The sequence below is a fragment of the Somniosus microcephalus genome, chromosome 6, assembly GCF_052327205.1.
Source record: "Somniosus microcephalus isolate GS21.2 chromosome 6, FLI_Smic_1.0, whole genome shotgun sequence".
NCBI classification, from domain to species: Eukaryota; Metazoa; Chordata; class Chondrichthyes; order Squaliformes; family Somniosidae; genus Somniosus; species Somniosus microcephalus.
The window spans coordinates 207,797,517-207,818,050 of NC_140992.1; the positions used below are offsets into that span (position 1 = coordinate 207,797,517).

Genomic DNA, 20,534 nt, shown 5'->3' on the forward strand with positions numbered 1-20,534 from the left:
GCCACGGTACGCCGGTGGTGGAGGGAGTGAATGTTTAAGGTGGTGGATGGGGTGCCAATCAAGCAGGCTGCTTTGTCCTGGATGGTGTTGAACCTCGAGTGTTGTTGGCGCTGCACTCATCCAGGCAAGTGGAGAGTATTCCATCACACTCCTGACTTGTGCCTTGTAGATGGTGGAAAGGCTTTGAGGAGTCATGCCACTACTTTAATCTTAACCACCTGCTACAATGCCTTAATGCTTTTTTGGCTGAAGCAATAACTTAAGTACAATGAGAAAGCTGTTTGATAAAGTTTATTATAGAAACCAACAAAACAATGGTTTTACACTGCAATGAAATCAATGTGTACCAATTATTACTGAAAGCAGAGCTTTCACTTTCCTAAAATAGGTCACCAAAAATCAGATTCTGTATACACAAGTCCGATGAAGCATCACATCTTCAGCAACATCAGGCGGCCCAAGATTCTTAGTTATATCTGGGACTGAAAGAGCTGCATTCCTGTCAACACAGATGACCTACGCCATATAACGGGAGGAATAAAGTCTAAATGGAAATCTAAAAATATTTTTAGATCAAGAATGGTATTTTCAAACAGCAGAATATCCAAGGCAAAACAACATATCCTTAGTATGGCACAAAGTAACATGTTTAAATAATTTCCAAACATAAGTCCTTTGACACAAATTCACAGTACAATAGGTGTAAGTTGCACACAGGTGCTTTACACAGTTGCCAAGAATTCTGCTGAAGGCAGCTTTTTGAGTTACATCCATATGAATGGCAATGTCAACTAATTCACCCAACGATCCATTCTTTTGTACATATGTCTGCTTTTAATGTACCTTTTCATCAAACTGTATTTCCATATTTTTATATCTTAATTTATCTTTTTCAGCAACTATAAAACATTCCAAAATGTACACTTTTGACATATATAAATGTTAAGCTTCATGTTTTGCAGTTCCTTAAACTTTATAATGTAGTTTACAATTCCATAAATGTATCCTCATAAATTATCATTTTGATTGGCAACTGGTGTATGTAACAAGTGTTACACTCATTAAATGCTTGCATTTAAACGGTCAGCATTTTGTGCATCACTGCAGTAATGTTTTCAAAGATTGGTTGAAGTAATCAGGAGTTATTTTGTTATATCATAAAAAGGTACACATCTTTATGTATGCTTGTAGATTTACTGAAGTACAACAATGAAAAAGATCAGAAAGGAAACAAAGCTTAAACTAAAGAGTAAGACTAACAAAAACTTGGGTGAACCTTTTCTGCAAACTGATTGAATGGATTCCATAGCCAGATTGGAAATCAATAACTTTTAATGATGTTTTATATTCTAACAGGAACTTAATGGAGCTCCTTACTCTGAATAGGATCAATCCATATTCATAAGTACAGTGGAGTTTATGAAAAGTATTTCAACTTCACGGGCTATGTTTCAAATACTGACATAGAAGCACTGAAGGTTAAGCTACCAGCAATCTCCCAAGAAGCATTAAAAACAACTAGGTGGTCCAGTAGCAACCACACTCGAAGTTCTTAAGTGGGCCACTCAAATCTGTCAGCCTTAATTGCGGGAAAATTCTCAGTCAAATTGTCATGCACAGTGTCTCACTACAACAAGGAATTGATATTGTTGCCTCGACACTGGTGCAAATAAGCTTCCCATCAGCCAATCATGGAGTCATTTTGGTTCTGATCACTGAAATCAATGACCTCCTGGCTGAAGCAGACTGAGTGGCTGAAGCAGCCTGAGTGGGTGTGGGAGACCCAACAGAATGCAAGATAAGCTAATACAGCCTCTCTCTTCCCTGATCCTCAATGGGAAAAAGATCCTACAAACCAGAGAAAGAACTGTTACATAAGAATATGTTTTATAAGAAGGAATGAGATGATTGCTGGATTTACTAGAAGGCTGAATTGCTATTTTCAGTAGTGTGCCATGGTGTTGCTTTATGTGTGACTACTGTGAATATTTAAAGATAAAAGCAGTGCTTCTATGTAACATGTGCAATGTACCATGCTTTGACCATTTAAGAAATGATTTGTAATAAAATGTAAAAAGACACAATTGAATCAGAAATCTATCGCAAAACAAATTGCCCCTTTGGTAAATGAGTGACACAATTACATCATTGCACATGTGCCTTTAAAAAAAAAGGCAGCTTTCATGATACTATGACAAATTCTGATTTGCATTAGACACAGTATTTGCTTCACTTCCCTACAAACTCTCCTCAGTGCTCAACATGGTAATTTCAGTATGCACGCTCATTATCGCAACATATAACCGAACTGATGCAACTTAGGGCAAGGCACAGAGAGTTGAGTTTAAACTGCGACAGCCATCATCTTTGATTGGAATAAAACATCAATGAACTAGAAGCTATCAAATTAGAATTAACTGACTTTATTTATATATTTTTAGAAATTTTACATGCAATTAGGAAAACCAAACAACTTCATATGGGACACTAAATTATTGTCTACAAAATATTAGATACCTTGGGACATCTAAATTCAGAATTATGTTTGGGACAGTCCCCTATATAATACTTCATTATGTAATATTTCAGATCAAAATTAGGAAATTCTAACTCACAGCACATTGCTCTGTATTACATATTTGGTTAATGTAACTGCATTTTCTAACCTATGTTGTACAGTTTTAGACAGTTGCTTGCAAGTTCAGAATCACCCTAAGCCTCACTTCTTACCGCTACAAACAAGAGGCTTAATACTTTGCAGTACGACTGACAACATTACCATCAAATTGCACAAGGATGTTCAAGTTGTGGGAACATTCTGCAAATTTTATATTAATTTTCAGAAATAACAATATTTCTTTATCACCGTGTCAAGACTCAAATTTAACTCTCTAATCACTGCCCTAGCATTAATCTATTAAAACTGCTTCTTTATGTTTTCAGTTTCAGATAACCATACTAAAAGGAATGATGTTCATCCAACTGGGGTTTGCACTACTTTGAATTTATTAGGGATTAATCCTTTAAGTTCAGAGAGAAAGGAGATTGGCTCCAAAACAAACCAGCATTCCCACTTTCAAAAGGAACACATTCTCAGAGAAATCACATTGGCCTGTTAAAATCAAGTGAAGAAGTTTTACAAGTTATTGAGATTGCATATCTGTGCAAGTGGCCCAACAGATGCAGTTCCCATAAAGACCATAATGTGAATGAAGCCAGTGTCAAAAAGTCCTTTATAAATATTGTATCTAAAAGAAAATCTTTCATAGTGAAACATACAGACCTAAAAGGTCACAGGTTCAAACCATGGCATGGCTGAGAATGGAAAATCCTACTACTAATAGCTTACAAGTACTGCTCTTGGAAATTAACTATTTCTGGAATTTAGATGAAGGCAGTATTGGGTTGGGCTGTGATAACACTCAATGCCTCGGCCTACACAATGCATGGCCACTTGGGCGAGATGCCCGAGTGCCCCTGGTAATCATGGAACTGTATTCCCAACATGCATCACTAACCAAGAAAAGAAAACCCAAAACCTGCAACGCCAAACTTATGCAGACAAAGTATATTGGAGGAAAAAAATCCAGCATTCTTAATAAAGACAATTGTACCAGTAACAATCACATATAATTCTTTAAGATGAGTGTTAATTTTTATTTTGTTCACAAATGCTTATTGCATCACTAGTATTTTTTGCATTATAATCTGCAGCTCTGGTACCAAGATCTGTAGTCTAATATGAATGGATGGACTCCATTTTCCTTTTAAAATTTGGACAGGTTACTTGGATCTGTTTCAACCACCAATTTCAGAAAAGAAACAGAAATGATGCAGTAGCCTAACAGATACAGCACTAGTTTTCCATCTCTGTGGTCTTAAGCTTAAATGTTAGGGTAGCACGGCATTGGAATCCACAACTGTGAAGTATTTCCAGGGTTGAAAAGCTGACATTCTTTATCCACTTCTAGCTCAACTGCCAACTGATCACAGTGCAGCACTGGCAGCAGTCATGGAGAAGGTCAGTTTACACTGCTCCACCCTTCAAGCTGAAGGAAGTCACATGGATAGGAGGAATGGAGAAAGAGGGAGAATTAAAATATAATGCATGAGCATCCACAAGTCCAACCTAATTTTCCAAGTATTGGCTTGTTTTACTGAAACCTTCAAAATATGAAAGGTTTAAGCAATGTGACTTTCAAGTTCAAGTACAGACATTAGATAAAACTGTACATTTTAACTGATTCAAAGTTTACACATCATGTTGAATGTTGTGCATCACAGCTATAAAAGACTTAAGTCACCATCTTACTCTTTTATAGCCTCAATTTGTCAAGAACGAGGCAAGTGTATTCTTCAGCAGAACTGAAACAAAGTTAGATCATGATATACAAGGCAGGGCCCGAATAACTATGTTTGAGTTCACTTGTGTTATGACTGTCCCTTTGATAGACAAGTGACCTAAACCTTTGCACCAGCACAAACAATACCCAACAGCAATTTATCCTCCAATTGGATTATACGGTCAAATACATTTTTTTTTTTTTTAAATATAAAAGAAACACCTTTAAACCTGCCAGGAAACCAAATGAAACCATTTCCATCTTAAGAAAAGTACATGGTTTATTGTATCATGAGTCAACAAAAGGTATGAACAAATCAAAAGGTTGGACAGGTAGTTGCTGTTATTTATTTCGGTTCTTTGGATTGCTATAGCAACCTACCAGTACATAGAAAAAAATGAAGTGTGGTATGACTTATCTTCTAAGGCATGCTGGTACAACACACACTGGGGTACTGTCTTGCCCATTTCAGCTAGACTAACATATTTCCAAACATCATGCACAAATAGCTAAATTCAAGCAAACTGTGATTAGAGACTACGCAGGTTGCAGATTTTACTCTTGTGTATACGCTTGTGTATGATATTTGGAATCCAGTTATTGTGATTAATAGCAGACTAGAAGAGTGGATGTAGGGATGTGCTTGAGGCAGAAGTTTCAGCCAAAGTTATGCAGTGCTAGCCTGAAGACATCGTTGGTGCAGACCCAAGCGTCGTTGATGCTTTTCAGTAGAAATATCTGGTGAAATCCCATGACAGGATCATCATCAGCCTGAAAGGAAACAAAATAGGTTTAGGTTCTGAAAAAGCAAATGTTTCATTTATTCTTTTCTACTTACACTTAGCGTGAACAGCTAAAATAGTTAGTGAAAAAATCTAATATCCTAATTCAGTCATTTAAGTAAATTAAATACATTGGTCCTCTGGAGTTCCTGGCAGGACCTACCAGAAAACATCAGGGACCCAGTTGCACAGCCTTCCCACGGATTCTGGGATCTCCCAGTTGGCCTTGTAAGGAAACAGAGCCTCTGCTATCCATTACAAGGCCAAAGATGTCCTCCTGCTGAGAGTTCCCAAGGCTACACAGAAAAGGGCCGGTGAGAAGAGCAGCCTAGACTCTTGAAGAGTTATCTTTTCTAAAGTAAATTATTGGATCAGTCCCCTTGCATGAAGGGTCAGGGGCACTATGGGTCTGGGCAATCCCACACCTGCCATGGAAGGCAGGCACCAGAGACGTGATCAGAGTGCTGTGGGAGCCCAAAGCCCCATATAAATTAGGAACCCTCCTGCTGACTCCACCAGGATTGTGGCATGCAGATTTTGTAGCTACCTAGTCTATTTAAATCACTGATTAGTGAAAATGTAAGTGCCAATTCTCCACTATTTAGCCCATAAGCAGCAGTGAATCTTGCGTCAAAAACTGATGTTGAGTTATAAAGCATTAAATCAGTGTCTACAGAGTGACTTCTCTCAGTTCAACTAACAGACATGGTGAGTTGCAGGACTGTGATCTATTTTCCAGTAAGTTCCTAATCAGACTTTTTAAAAGCACAAGAAGCTCATTTAATTATTCTTTTGGCGTAGTTCCGAGGATGCCTCAACATACACTACCATCACTGTACTCAAACATAGTTTCAGTAAGTTTCAGTAAGGTCAATAATGTTGAGTCAGCTTCTGATGCACTGAAACATTGTTTCAGCAAACAAGATCGCACTATGAAAGGGTTCGAATCAGCTCAATTACAGTTAGCTACTATGTAGACACAAAAAGAGTGAATCATAACTTAAGAACAATATTTACTAAAATACATTCCTACAGTAAAAACTGCTGTTCCTTTCAGTGCTGCTCACACTCTAGCCTTTGAAATGGCTGCGGCTGAACTGCTCGTCAATACATCAGAATCAACTTTGAAAAAAAGAGTGTAGCTCATAAAAGCTTTTTCACATTCTCAAAGTATACTTGGTATATATCCCATGATCAGTTTTAAAACAGCACGTTTCACTCATTCGAGATATCTAATGATCTCCAAGTATAACAAGACCATTAAGAAGGGTCTGAAAGGAAGATTTATTGTATTAAATCTTAATTTCCATTAACTTTTTCCCCAGTACTTAATTAGCTACTTCAGCAATAAAAACAAATTGGTGGAGTCATACACTATGAATTCCACCAAAATTACCAACTGTTCAATCATTAATCATACCTGGCCATCCAATACCATTATAAAATTACACGTGGCAAAATTTCTCATTTATAAACTCTGTCTTCCCCCAGATTTAACCACCGGTGTCCTTATTAGAGATTCCTCAGTTAACTGACCAGGAGACACAGTAAAGTGATCTGAAAAGCAATTCACCTTCTTTCAAAGACATGACACACAACAACAAGTTATTTGCATTATTGGAAAATGCTAAACTTCAAACAAATTAGAGAATACTGAAAGTGCACGATTTATCTGATTCTATTGAGTGCAGTGTTCATGGAATTGAGTTATGCTGTGTTGCTGCAATCCAAGAAACTGTTTTATTGTTAGGTTTCTAATGATTACATTGAAAATAAATACAATTGCATATATATGTGGATATAAAGTGGTCAGTAGTACCATACTCTGAAACAGACCCTGCCCAGTCCTTGAAATCTGGTGCTGCACTGTTCATGCTCATTTCCTGCTTCTGACTTGTCTTTTAATTGAAACAACTGAACTCGTATTTATATAATCTCTTATGTTCTCAGGGTGTCTCAAATTGCATTGCAGCCAATGAATCACTTTTGAAGTGCAGTTATCGTTGTAATGTAGGCAAACACAGCAGTCAATTTGCACACAGCAAAATCCTGCACATAGCAATGAGATAAATGACCAGTTAACCTGTCTTGTGATGCTGGCTCAGGGATAAATGTTGGCCAGCACACTGGGAGAATAGCCCTGCTCTTCTTCAAATAGTGCCATGGGATCTTGTGTGTCCACCAAAATAGGCAGACACTTTCAAAGACTGCACCTCTAACAATGTAGCACCCCTTCAGTGCTGAAGTTTTAGCCTAGCTTTTATGTTCAAGTTCTGCCATGGGGCTTGAACCCACAAGCTTCTGACCCAGAAGTGAGAAGACCATCACTGAGCCAACTTGCCACTTAAATTGAGTCAGACTATATAGGGCAACTCCAAACCTGAACTAATCAGCACAAAACACTAGACAGACAAATATTATGCAATTTCTCCTACATGTTGGTGTTAAAACATGTTCAAGCAATTGTATTGCCAGCACAAAGCTTAAAGAGGAACTTCCCAAAACAGGCCTAAGCAACATGGTAGAAACATAGCCAAACTTAAAATACACAATAACCTCCTGGTGGCAGCTATATTTGATATACAATATAATTTGAAGTCATCATGACACAAGGTGGCCATCCAGATCCTAGAGGCAGTGCAGAAAATCTCCAATTTTTAAAAGGGATGAACTGTGAGCAACAACTTGCTGAGCTTGGGCTCTTCAGGCTTGCAAAGAAATATCTCAACAGGAGACTTTACGGATACCAAATGAGACAACAATAGCTTATATATTTATATAGCACCTTTAACGTAATAAAACTTCCCAAGGTGCTCCACAGGAGTGTTATATTTTTTAAAATGATACCGAGCCATATAAGGCGATGTTAGGGCAGGTGATCAAAAGCTTTGTTGAAGAGGTAGGCTTTAAGGGGAGTCTTAAAGGAGGCAGAGAGATTTAGGGAGGGAATTCCAGAGCTTAAGACCTAGGCAGCTGAAGGCGCGATTGTCATTGATGGAGCATTTAAAATCGGGGATGTTCAAAAGGCCAGAATAGGTGGAGTGCAGAGGTCTAGGGGGTTATAGGGCTGGAGGAGGTTAGAGATAAGGAGGGGTGAGGCCATGGAGGGATTTGAAAACAAGGATGAAAATTTTAAAATCAAGGCGTTGCTTAACTGGGAGCCAATGTAGGTCAGCAAGCACAGGAGAGGTGGGTGAGCGGGACTTGGTGCGAGTTAGCACATGGACTTTGGATGACCTCTGAATTTTGGATGACCTCCAGTTTATGGAGGGTAGAATTAGGGAGGCCAGCCATGTGTGCATTGGAATAGTCAAGTCTAGAGGTGATAAAAGGCATGGATAAGGGTTTCAGCAGCGGATAAGTTGTAGCAAGGACGGAGACAGGCAATGTTACGAAAGTGGAAATGGGCAGTCTTAGTGAGAAGATGGATATGAGGTAGGAAGCTCAATTCGTGATCAAATATGACACCAACGTTGCGAACAGACTTGGTCAGCCTTAGACAGTTGCCGGGGAGAGAGATCGAATCAGTGGAAAGGGAATGGAGTTTGTGGCATGAACCGAAGACAATGGCTTCGGTCTTCCTAATATTTAACTGGAGGAAATTTCTACTCATCCAGTGCTGGATGTCAGACAAGCAGTCTGATAATGTCACCGAGGGGCAGCATGTAGATGGGAAATAGGAGGGGACCAAGGATAGATCTTTGGGGGGCAGCAGAGGCGACCGTGAGGGATCAGGAAGAGAAGCTATTGCAGGTGATTCTATGGTTATGGCTGGAAAGGTAGGAATTAAACCAGGTGTAGGTCCCTTACAGTCAGAAACAGGAGAATTTATAATGGGGAACAAGGAAATGGCTGAGCAATTAAACAAATACTTTGGTTCTGTCTTCACAGGACACAAATAACTTCCCAGAAATGCGAGGGAACCAAGGGTCTCGTGAGAAGGAGGAATTAAAGGAAAGTATTAGTAAAAAAAAGTGCTGGAGAAATTAACGGGACTAAAAGCTGATAAATCCCCAGGGCCTGATAATCTGCATCCCAGAGTACTAAAAGAGGTAGCCATGGAAATAGTGGATGCATTGGTTGTCATCTTCCAAAATTCTATAGATTATGGAACAGTTCCTGCAGATTGGAAGGTGGCAAATGTAACCCCACTATTTAAAAAAGGAGGGAGAGAGAAAACTGGGAACTACAGACCGGTTAGCCTAACAACAGTAGTAGGGAAAATGCTAGAGTCTATTATAAAGGATGTGATAACAGGACACTTAGAAAATATCAATGGGATTAGACAAAGTCAACATGGATTTATGAAAGGGAAATCGTGTTTGACAAACCTACTGGAGTTTTTTGAGGATGTAACTGGTAGAATAGATATGGGAGAACCAGTGGATGTGGTGTATTTGGATTTTCAGAAGGCCTTTGATAAAGTCCCACATAAGAGGTTAGTGTGCAAAATTAAAGCACATGGGATTGGGGGTAATGTACTGGCATGGATTGAAAATTGGATAACAGACAGGAAACAGAGAGTACGAATAAATGAGTCTTTTTCGGGGTGGCAGGCAGTGACTAGTGGGGTATCGCAGGGATCAGTGCTTGGGCCCCAGCTATTCACAATATATATCAAGGATTTGGATGAGGGAACCAAATGTAATATTGCCTGACTTGCTGAGTTTTTCCAGCATTTTCTGTTGTTATTTTGTAATATTTCCAAGTTTGCTGACCACACAAAACTAGGTGGGATTGTGAGTTGTGAGGAGGATGCAAAGAGACTTCAAGGCGATTTAGACAAGTTGAGTGAGTGGGCAAATACATGGCAGATGCAGTATAACGTAGATAAATGTGAAGTTATCCATTTCGGTAAGAAAGACAGAAAGGTAGAGTATTATTTAAATGGTGATAGATTGGGAAATGCTGATGTACAAAGGGACCTGGGTGTCCTTGTGCACCAGTCACTGAAAGCAAACATGCAGGTACAGCAAACAGTTAGGAAGGCAAATGGTATGTTGGTCTTCATTGCAAGAGGATTTGAGTACAGGAGCAAGGATCTTACTACAGTTGTACAGGGCCTTGGTGAGACCATACCTGGAGTAGTGTGCGCAGTTTTGGTCTCCATACCAAAGAAAGGATATACTTGCCATAGAGGGAGTGCAGTGAAGGTTCACCAGACTGATTCCTGGGATGGCAGGACTGTTGTATGAGAGATTGGGTCGACTAGGCCTGTATTCACTAGAGTTTAGAAGGAGAGGGGATCTCATTGAAATGTATAAGATTCTGACAGGGCTAAACAGACTGGATGCAGGGAGGATGTTACCCCTGGCTGGGGGGTGTCTAGAAAGAGAGGTCACAGTCTCGGGATACGGAGTAGGACATTTAGGACTGAGATGAGAAATTTCTTCACTCAGAGGGTGGTGAACCTGTGGAATTCTCTACCACAGAAGGCTGTGGAGGCCAAGTCACTGAATATATTTAAGAAGGAGATAGATAGATTTCTAGACACAAAAGGTATCAAGGGGTATGAGGAGAGAGCAAGAATATGGTATTGAGATAGAGGATCAGCCATGATCATACTGAATGGCGGAGCAGGCTTGAAGGGCCGAATGGCCTACTCCTGCTCCTATTTTTCTATGTTTCTATGTGAGTGCAGTCCCATCCAGCTTGATGACGGTGGAGAGGCGTTGGAGCAGAATTTTGTGGTCAACCATGTCAAAGGCTGCAGACAGGTCCAGAAGAATGAAAAGGGATAGATTACCTTTGTCGCAGTCAATTAGGATGCCATTTGTGACCTTGGTAAGAGCCGTTTCAGTACAGTGGCAGGGGCAGAAGCCTGATTGGAGGGATTCAAACAAGGAGTTCTGGGAAAGATGGGCACAGATTTGGTAAGGGACAACACGTTCAAGAACTTGAGAGGAAAGGGAGGTTGGAGATGGGGTGATTGTTTGTAAGGATGGAGAGGTCGAAGGTTGGTTTTTTGAAGAGAGGGCTGATGACGGCAGATTTGAAGGAAAGGGGGACAATACTGCAGGGGAGAACACTTAACAATGTCCACTAATTTGGGAGCCAGGAAGGAAAGTTGGGTTGTCAGCAATTTAGTAGGAATAGGGTTGAGAGCAGGTCAGTCTCCTTGACAAGATGAGCTTTGAAAGGGCAAGGGGGGAGATAGGAGAGAAATTAGAGAAATATGCAAATTTATGGTTAGGGCAGGGGGAAAACAGAGAGCAAGTAAGGTCCAGTGGGCTAGGGGGAGGTAGAGAATTGAAAGCAGAAGCAGTTGAACAGATGTTGTCGATCTTTTTAAACAAAAGCCCATGAGCTCCTCACATTTATTGGAGGTGAGGGAAGAGGAGGTTGGTTTGAGAAAACAGTTAGTGGTGAAGAAAAGCCTGGCGTTATTTTTGCCATCCTGGATGATCTTAGAATAGTGGGCGGTTTTAGTGATGGAGAGCAGGACCCGGTAGTGCCAAATCTGGTGATGGGTTATTAGGCCAGTTGTCTGCCAAAAATATTCAAGTCTGTGCCCCTTGGACATAAGGGAGCGGAGATGAGGGATATACCAGGAGGAACTACGAGGGTGAGAGTGTGTAATGATTTTAGTGGGGACAAAGGCATCAAAAGTGGTGGAGAGGGTGTGATTTAGTAAGTCGGTAGCTGCAGAGATGTCATGGAGAATAGTAGGTCAAAGGCTAGGTAGTTGAGAATTAAAAGTGCAGTGGTAAGGGACTTGGAGTTTTTTCCAGGAGCGGATATGAAAAGAAGTGGGTTTAGGAGGAGGAAGGGGAATACGAGCAGAGAGTGATATAAGGAAATGGTCGGAGATTGCCTTATCGATGCTGGTTACGGAGGGGATAGCGAAGACACCTGAGATGATAAGATCGAGGGGGTGGCCATGTATATGGAGGGGGAGCTGACATGTAGGGAGAGATTAAGGGAGGAAAGGAGGACAGTGAGCTCAGAGGAGAGGGAGCAAGATGAGTTGAGATGGAGGTTGAAATCATCGAGGACGAGAAGTAGCTCGGTGCAGAGGGAGGAAAGCAGAGAAGATATCTGAGAAAATTGGTGTGGTATTTGGGTGGGCGGTACAGAATAATGATTTTAAAAGAGAGACGCGAGGGGTGGAACAAGTTGGGATGATCGAAGGAGGAGAATTGCTGGAGGAGTAGGGAGACAGACCAAGGTGTAATTTAGATAAGGGCTACACCACCACCACGGCAGTTTGGGCGTGGAATATGTTGGAAAGTATAGCCAGGTGGGGAAGCTTCATTAAGGGGAAAGGTGTCATCACCCCTCAACCATGTCTCTGTCAATGCCATGTTGGCAATTTGATTGTCCACAATAAGGTCATGGATGACAAGGCCCTTATTTACAAGTGAACGTACATTTTGAAGGGAAATGCAGAGCGGGGCAATGATACCTAATTTACTGGCGAAGTCCATAGGGGCAGAGCAGGGAGGGACAGGGAGGCGAGATTAGCTCACAGCAGACGCTTAAGGCGGGAAGAGAGTAAGATAGGGCAATTTGGGTTGCTGCTAGCTAGGAGGCAGCGACGAGTGCCTTGGCGGGCCATTCGAAGGATGCAGACAGAGAAAGTAAACCCAGAACAAGACTTTCAGATACACTGGGGCAGCGAGATGGGAGGGCACATGTTCAGGGTTTTATGCAATGCCGTGTCCCGCAAAAATTCTAGTGGGTAACTGGAGTGTGGAAATTGGAGGTTCCACTACAAAACTAAATTTGGTTATGCTGGTTACAATCATAGAAATTACAGCACAGGGGGTGCCAATTGCTGATCACAGATATTGGTGCCAGCTCTTCAACTGGAGCTATGTAATCCAATGCCATTTCCCTGTCCTTTTATATTCTTCCTTTTCAAATACTTAGCGAATTCTACTTTAACTGTTATAGTCTTTACTTGAATAGCCACGTTTATTTTCAAATGGTGTTTGTTAAGGTGCTGCATAGGAAGCTGTTGCTAAAATTAAGGCACAGGGTATTAAAGAGAATATGACAGTATTATTAAGAATTTAGTCAAAGGACAGAAAACAGTGGTAGTTAATGGATGTTTTAAAAAGTGGTGTCCCTCAGGAATCAGTGTTGGGATGATTGCTCTTCTCTACATGTGCAAATGATCAGGATTTAGTAATGGGGGTTCAATATCAAAATTTGCACATGACATGAATAGGGAGTGTGGTTAATTGTGAAGATGACCAAGAAACTTCAGGAGGACAACAAGTTAATAGATTGGGCAGCTGCGAGATGAAATTTAATGCAGAGAAATTAGGTGATGCATTCTGGGGTGGGGAAGAGGCGGACATAAATACACTAATACTCCAATTATTATTTGTCTCTGTCTATGTCCAAATTATTTATATAAATGGGAAAAAAGGTCACACTGCAGATCCTTGGCACACAGAGCTACCAACCCCCAAAAAAATCTATTTTCATTCTTTGCTTTTTGCCCTCTATCTATGCTGCCACATTCCTCATAATATGATGGGTACAGAAGTTGAGCTTAGGGGTTTGAGCTTAGGGGTTTTTGATTGAGTGTATGTGGGGCTTAGATTTTTAGTACAGCCCACTAATTTGCTGTGCCATATGGATCCGGATCCTTTCTCCAAAAGGCTGAAAGCATTGTGGTAAACAGATTCATTATTGTCCATTAACTGAACCCCACCAAATATTAGGTGCATTTACATTTATTATTGCACCCTTTAATTGAAACAAGCTGAAATATTTGAATTGGGAAAATTTTGAACAAGCGCTTGTTACTGGCCTAGAAATTGGGTTGGTAGCGCCGGCGCGGAGTGCCTACAGAGGCCTAGAATTGGGGCGAAGCCCTATGTTGGGGTGAGCGCTATGAGGATAGCGCCGACTCAGAAATTGACTATACATTTAGCGCCTGCGCTAAGTGTTTGCGCGCACCCGCGAGCGCAAACGGCTCATGACGTCATTTCAGTGTGCAACGCCTTTTAGGAGCGCCTGAGCACATATTGGGTGGCGCCCGGAGCCTTAGCGCCCAGCGCTATTAGTGACAGTTCGAAGGAGGGCTAACAGGCCCTTCTCGGAGTAGGGCGGCGCTATTTAAAGGGGACAGCTCTAGTGCAGAATCTTCTGCCACTTGGCCTGCTCATTGCGATCGCTGCTGGAGAGAGTTGGCGAGCTAATGTGGAGCGGAGTTGTGGGATTTGAGCTTTACAGTACTTGGGATCTTCAACCCTGTCCGAAGCACTTGCAGCACTACACCTAAAAGCTTTTTGACCAACTGGCATCGGAATGGGAGCTTGTTTGGAGGGCGACGGCCTCATCGCCCAACACTGTGAAGGGGCAGAGAGACGGCGGGAGAGGGGGCCGGGATTGGCCAGAAGGAGGAGGGGCAATGGAGGTCGGCCAATCCAACGGGAGGCTGCGAGGGTCTTCAGGCAGCAGGTGACAAGCCTTGACATGTCGGAGGAGCAGTGTTTGCGAAGGCTCCGAATCTGGAGGGACATTGTTACTGATCTGTGCCACCTGCTTGGTCAGGATCTGCAGCCGCGTGAACGCTGCAGAACCTCTCTGTCCGTGATGGCTACACTGACTGAAGGCCTCCATTTTTATGCCAACGGCTCCTTTCAGTCAGCCATTGGGGACAATGCGACTGTCGCTCAGGCTGCAGTCCACTGTTGCATCCGGCAAGTGACAGATGCCCTTTATAGGCAAACGCGTCCATTCATAACCTTCCCTCGGACCCTGCACAAGCAGGCGGAGGAGGAGGAGTATGAGGAGGAGGAGGAAGAGCAGGCAGAGGAGGAGGAAGGGGAGGAAGATGGAAGGGCTGCTGAAAGTGGAAGGTCCATTCGTCAGAGGCTCCTCTGGACTCGTCTCGACACCCCTGTGGCGGAACGATGAGAGTCTTACCTCGTGGGCACTTTGGATGTTTGAGGGCCTCTGCATGCCAGCATCACTGAAAGTAGTCACATGCACCAAGCAACATTTAAACTTCTGTTTATTGACACAAAAGTCTTTCATTACAGCTAAACAACGTAAAGTGAGCAGAAACCATCACTGCCAAAATAAAAGTGACCTGTTCGGCAAAGCAGCAAAACTCAACAAAAATCTGCACCTATAACAGCAGGTGAGGGTGTCCGTGAATTTGGACAAACAAACGTCTCAGCACCTCCCTCTACAACTGGCCCCTTGAGGGAGAACGACTTCTCGTTCGCGTCCGGCCCCTTCCCTCCCTGCTGCTCCTACGTAATTGCACCCCAGTGGCGGCGTCAAGGCTGGGGGACGCTTGCCGACTGTCTGGATGCGCAGAAGCCCCGGAAGTACGGCCTGGCTGACCTCTGGGCTTGGAGGGTGCGGACGCGGGATGCTTGCTTGGAGCATGGCTGGGAGCAGTGTGGCCTGCAGGTGGTGGCAGCTGCAATGCAGGCGTCCCAGCGCTGGCATGTGCAATGGTCTCCTGCCGAGAGAGGACACCTGCACCATGGTCGGACGACACACTGGCTATCTGAGGGGAGCGGCTCGGCTCATCCGCCACAATCGCAGGCTCCACGGATTCCTGGCCTTGTATGGGAGTGGAAGGGCCCGGGGTGATCCTATCTGATGCAGAGAGGGTGGCTGCAGTGAGACATCGCGTTGCGTCAATCTGGCTGTGGAGGAGCCCAGCAAGTGAATGCGTGGCAACAGTGAGGACCTGTGTGCCAGGTGCCAGTGCTTCAGAGAAGGCCTGGACAGTTCTTCCCATGGCTTTGGACAAGACAGGAGCCGACCGCTCCACTGCCTCGGACAAGCCCTGCACAGACCTTTCCAGGGATTGTCCGAAGCCCTGAACAGTCCTTTCCATTGCCGACTCAAAGCCGTGGACAGTCCTCTCCATTGTTGGGTCGAAGCCCTGGATAGTCCTGTCCATTGTGGCCCCGAAGCCCTGGATAGACCTGTCCATTGTTTCCCCGAACACCTGGAGAGACCTCTCCATTGTTGCGCCAAAGCCCTGCAGAGTCCTCTCCATTGTTGCCCCGAAGTCCAACATACTCCTAGCCAATGAATCTATTGACTCAGGCATCTTCTCCACTGCAGCCATCAGCTCCGTGTGTCTGACCCGGGCCTGTTTGCTCATCTCTGCCAGGCGCCGGACCTCATCTGCACTCTGTGCAGCAGTCATGACGACCTGCCTTGCCCTGCGGGGAGACGGTGGCCGAACTTGCCTATCCCCCCTGCGTTGCTCCATGCCGCTTGGTCTGGCAACTGGTTCATCCTCAGAGCCACCCCCCCTCCCCTCCAGGGGACTACTATCCCCAGTCTGAAGATGTCTCAGCTCCCCGGATTCTGCAACGGCTGGTCCGGATTCCTCCTGGTCCTTGCCTCCGGTGGCACTGGCACTGGCAGCTTCAGCGCGTTGAGCCAGAGTTGGTGCTGCTTCATCTGAAAGTGGGAGGTGGAAGAGTGGCTTTAGCAAAAGGACAGGTTTGCTGAAAGGCATGCCAGATTGCGGCATGGCTCTGACATGGCTGCACACTGAGGATGCATGCTGGCGGGGGGACCAAGTGGAAGGCAACAGGTGGAAAAGGTGAGTGTCTTACCCTCGCTGTCGGTAATGGGGTCGGCAGATGCAGTGGTCACTGGACCAAACAGACGTCCTCCAAGTATCTGGTGCACTCTCTCCTCCAGATCCATGAGAGTGACTTGTGCAGGTCTGCCACCGGTTCGACGCTGTTCTTTTCTAATTTGCGCCATCTTCGACTGCAGGGGAAAGAAGGGGAGGTTCTGTTACATGAGGCCTTGAGACATCATCGCATGTCCCCCATTGTGCAAGAGCCCTTACATGAGGCCTTGAGACATCATCGCATGCCCCCCATGGTGCAAGAGCCCTTACATGAGGCCTTGAGACATCTGTCCATGTGTCTGCCCAGAAAGGGCCATGGGTGCATACTGACAGATGGCCAGTGGCGCATCATTGAAGCAGGGTGCCCGAAGTCAGCTGCAGATGGAGGGAAGCACAAGTTTGGTAAACCATCACTCACCCGAGCGATCCGTGTCAGGTCGTTGAATTTCTTCTTGCACTGAACAGGGGTCCTGGTCGCCATGCTGCTGGAGTTGACCCTCACAGCAACCTCCCTCCAAGATCGTCAGTAAGCCTTCTGATTTGGCCTCTTGCCATTATCCGGGTACAGCACCTGTCGACGGTGTTCAACTGCAGCCACTAATTGGTCCAGAGCCTCAGTGCTGAAGCGCTCTGCTCTCTGCCTAACCTTCTCCATAATGATGAACATTGTACCGCCAGACAAGGGCGAGCGCCGAATCTGAGGCCTACAGGGCGTTGAAGCTCAGTCTGACTGACCCACCCCTTTAAGAGCCGGCCGGCGCCTGCAGGTCTCGTGCTTTGCCGTAATTGAGTTCACCTGCGCTGCGCCCGTCCGCGTCGAAATTGAGTAGCGCCTGACCTTTTGCGCCTTAAGAGCACCGTGCAACGGCTGATTTAGCACCTGAATCCCCTTTGGGGGCGATGCAACCCAATATCGCGCCAGGCGCAGATAGCTCTCGTCTGGCTATAAACTTAACGCATCGCCAGTTCTAACGCCTCAAGCGGGGCTATACCCAATTTCTAGGCCACTATGTTTTAATATTATGTAGTAATGGTCTTAACTTATTGCCACTTCATGACACAGCTTTGTAATACTGCCTCCCTATTGTATATATATTGCAGAGAAGTTTCTACAGCAGTCAGTTCTACTTTAGAACAGCAGTACAAGTGCAGTTTCAAAAATTTCTGTTGACACCTATTTAGCTGGTAGTGGTATCCTCCCGAAAAGCTGGAATGTCCGTACAAATCAGTGATTGCAAAACCGTTTTGCTATCATGTACATGCTGCTCCTGTCCAGCAGTCCCCTTTATGTTTACATCAAACTGCCAACTTAAGTGCAACGTTATTTACATCGAAATGTCAAAAGTCTAACACACTGCACTTTACCAAACCTCACCCCTTTCCTTAATTATATTCTTAAACCAAATATACATACGCAGCATCACGTTTTTGCCCCCTTTTTTCTCCTATGCCCGATCAGTATAATATTTATTTATTCTGGATTAGCAGCCCATTGGTCATCAGACTTGACAGTGCACTGTATACATAGAGCAGCAGAAATCTTTAAATGTAGTTTAACCATCAGCTTCCATATCCTTCCCCCGCTCAGCCAACATAAAAATAATTTGTATTTACATATAACTGTACATCCTTAGGATATCTCAGCTCCACACATCTAATAAACTACATTTGAAGAGTGTCACTGTATGTAGACAAACACCGCAGACAAGTAATGTCCCATCAACAGCAAATAAGAAAAATTACCAGCTAGTGGTTATTTTCTTGTAGCACTGATTGAGGAATGTTTCCCAGATGCTGTGAGAACTCCCTGCTCCTCTTCAAATAGAGGAATGGGATATTTTATGTCCACATGAACAGGCAGACAGGGCATCAATTATCATTTCATATAAAATGTAACATCTCGAACAATACAGCACCCCCTCAGTAGTGTACTGAAGTATTAGCTAAGATTCATGCTCAAATTTTGGAGTGGGGCTCTGAAGTAACCAAATTACTATTATACTTTAATTTTTATGTTAGAATATGTATAATGTAGCACCAATGTACAAGGTGGAGGTAATGAGTTAATTCATACCCTGAGTTAAACGATATATAGGTCTGTATATTGCATTTACCCAGCTAAGCTTTAAAACATGATTAAGTGACTTCAAATGCTGAGAAATTAAACTGCAGAGCAACTCGTGGGAAGATTGGGGAGGATGTCTGCTTGGCCAGGCGAGGCAGCAATTATACAAGATAACATACCTAAGAATTCGTTTGTTCGTAAACTCACAACAGGGTTCCATTACATCAAAGTATGGTGGGACTAATCAGAATGTGCTTGCTTTGCAGAAGCAACCCAAGACAAGGTCAGAATCTGTGCTTTGCAGAGATTGAACGAGGACTGTTATCTTAAGAAAACATGTAACGAGCAAACCACCTGGCCAGAGACAAACGGACGGTTGTAGAGCAATAGATTAAAATAAAGCCACAGTCACAGAAGGCCACAGGACCAACTGATAACAGGCCTGTGAATTTGTAGGCGGCAGGAAGGATTAAATGTCACAGTTTATAATTGCCATTTAGCAATAAATCTGTATATGCTGATAAGCTTTGCACCCGCCCCTAGGGCAGGGGTTTGATTTTTGTATAATTGTGAACGTTGCTAGGAAATCGGTGGAGTCGGATCTGAGAAGGGTCTCAGAAGGTTCTCCCCAGGCCTGTGAATAAAGACCGTTTTGAACCTCCAATCGAAGTCTGTCATCCGTACATAGCTGAGCGTCGACTTTGTATATCACTTAGTCCGCTCTGAGGAGGAAAGGGTCAAGTGTCGACTTGGCATATCACCAGGTCCACTTTTCGGATACATCAGGCTCAAATCCGCAATTTTCTGACTCAAAGGTGGGAGTGCCATCGGTAAAGCCGACACCCAAATCCCATATTCTTGCAAATGCTACCCCCCAAGTGTGTGTACACAGCGAATACCAGAGCTTTCAGGGAAACAGTTAATTTCAACATCTATGCTGACCTTTTAGTATAAGTAACTGCAACTCCATTTACTTTAATTGAAAGAGTTTGACTCAACTATCCTTAACCAATGTTTCATTCATTCTTATAAAAATAATTCATCTTTATTAACACAATATAAATATCCGGCATGTTTTAATGCTTTCTCCAATTAATTTTGATGGATGAACATAGCTTTTTTTGTTGCTTCAACAGTCTTGAATGTTTTGAAGTGCATTTCTTGTCATTTGTAACTAGCAACCAGAATTATATATTTTTTAGGGGAGAGAATAAATCTAAACGCATCGGTCATTAATTGCCAAATGGCCAGCTGTATTATTCTCAGCTTTCATAATTCAACCAATTCCAGTAATCTTTTGGGAGAAGAGATTGACTGTCATATATACAAGTCAAATGAACTAACTTGTAACCATTCATAAAATTCTGACTGAAGAGAGAAAATATTGTGTTCAAAAGTTTTCCCTTTTTTAGTCCCCCTTCCTTTACACAAAAATCTCTCCTTTTAACATCCCCCACTTTTATAACCAAAGTCCCTAGAATTCTGCAGCATCTCAGAGGTTTTGATAGAGTAGATGGAGAAAAATGATTCCCTCTGGCAAGTGGGTCAATAACCAGAGGTCATAGATTTAAAATCATCTGGAGGAGAGATGAGGAGAATTTTTTTCACTCAGTTATCGGGAGCTGGAACGCTCTACTTGAAAAGGTGGTGGAAACTGATTCCATAAATAATTTTAAAAGGGAGTTGGACAGGTACTTGAGGATGAGGAAACTTACAGGGTTACAGACAAAAGCATGACAGCTCTTTCAAAGAGCCAGCACAGGCATGAC

At 43.3% G+C, this 20,534-nt stretch overlaps 1 protein-coding gene across 8 annotated transcripts in view; it reads right to left on the reverse strand.

The window, feature by feature from the left end:
- Nucleotides 1-276: 276 nt before the first annotated feature.
- nutf2 (nuclear transport factor 2) overlaps nucleotides 277-20,534 on the reverse strand; it is a 61,384-nt gene continuing 41,126 nt past the window's right edge. For 3 of the 8 annotated variants that reach the window (XM_085991304.1, XM_085991306.1, XM_085991305.1), the window contains exons 5-6: nucleotides 16,678-16,837; nucleotides 15,094-16,519 (exon numbers count right to left, since the gene is read on the reverse strand). In XM_085991304.1, coding sequence (XP_085847430.1) covers nucleotides 15,276-16,519; nucleotides 16,678-16,837 — 1,404 coding nt within the window. In that variant the 3' untranslated portion in view covers nucleotides 15,094-15,275. Of the gene's footprint in view, nucleotides 5,115-15,087; nucleotides 16,520-16,677; nucleotides 16,838-20,534 lie in introns of those variants that run through there. The other 5 variants (XM_085991308.1, XM_085991307.1, XM_085991302.1 and 2 more) reach the window with 5 other exon arrangements.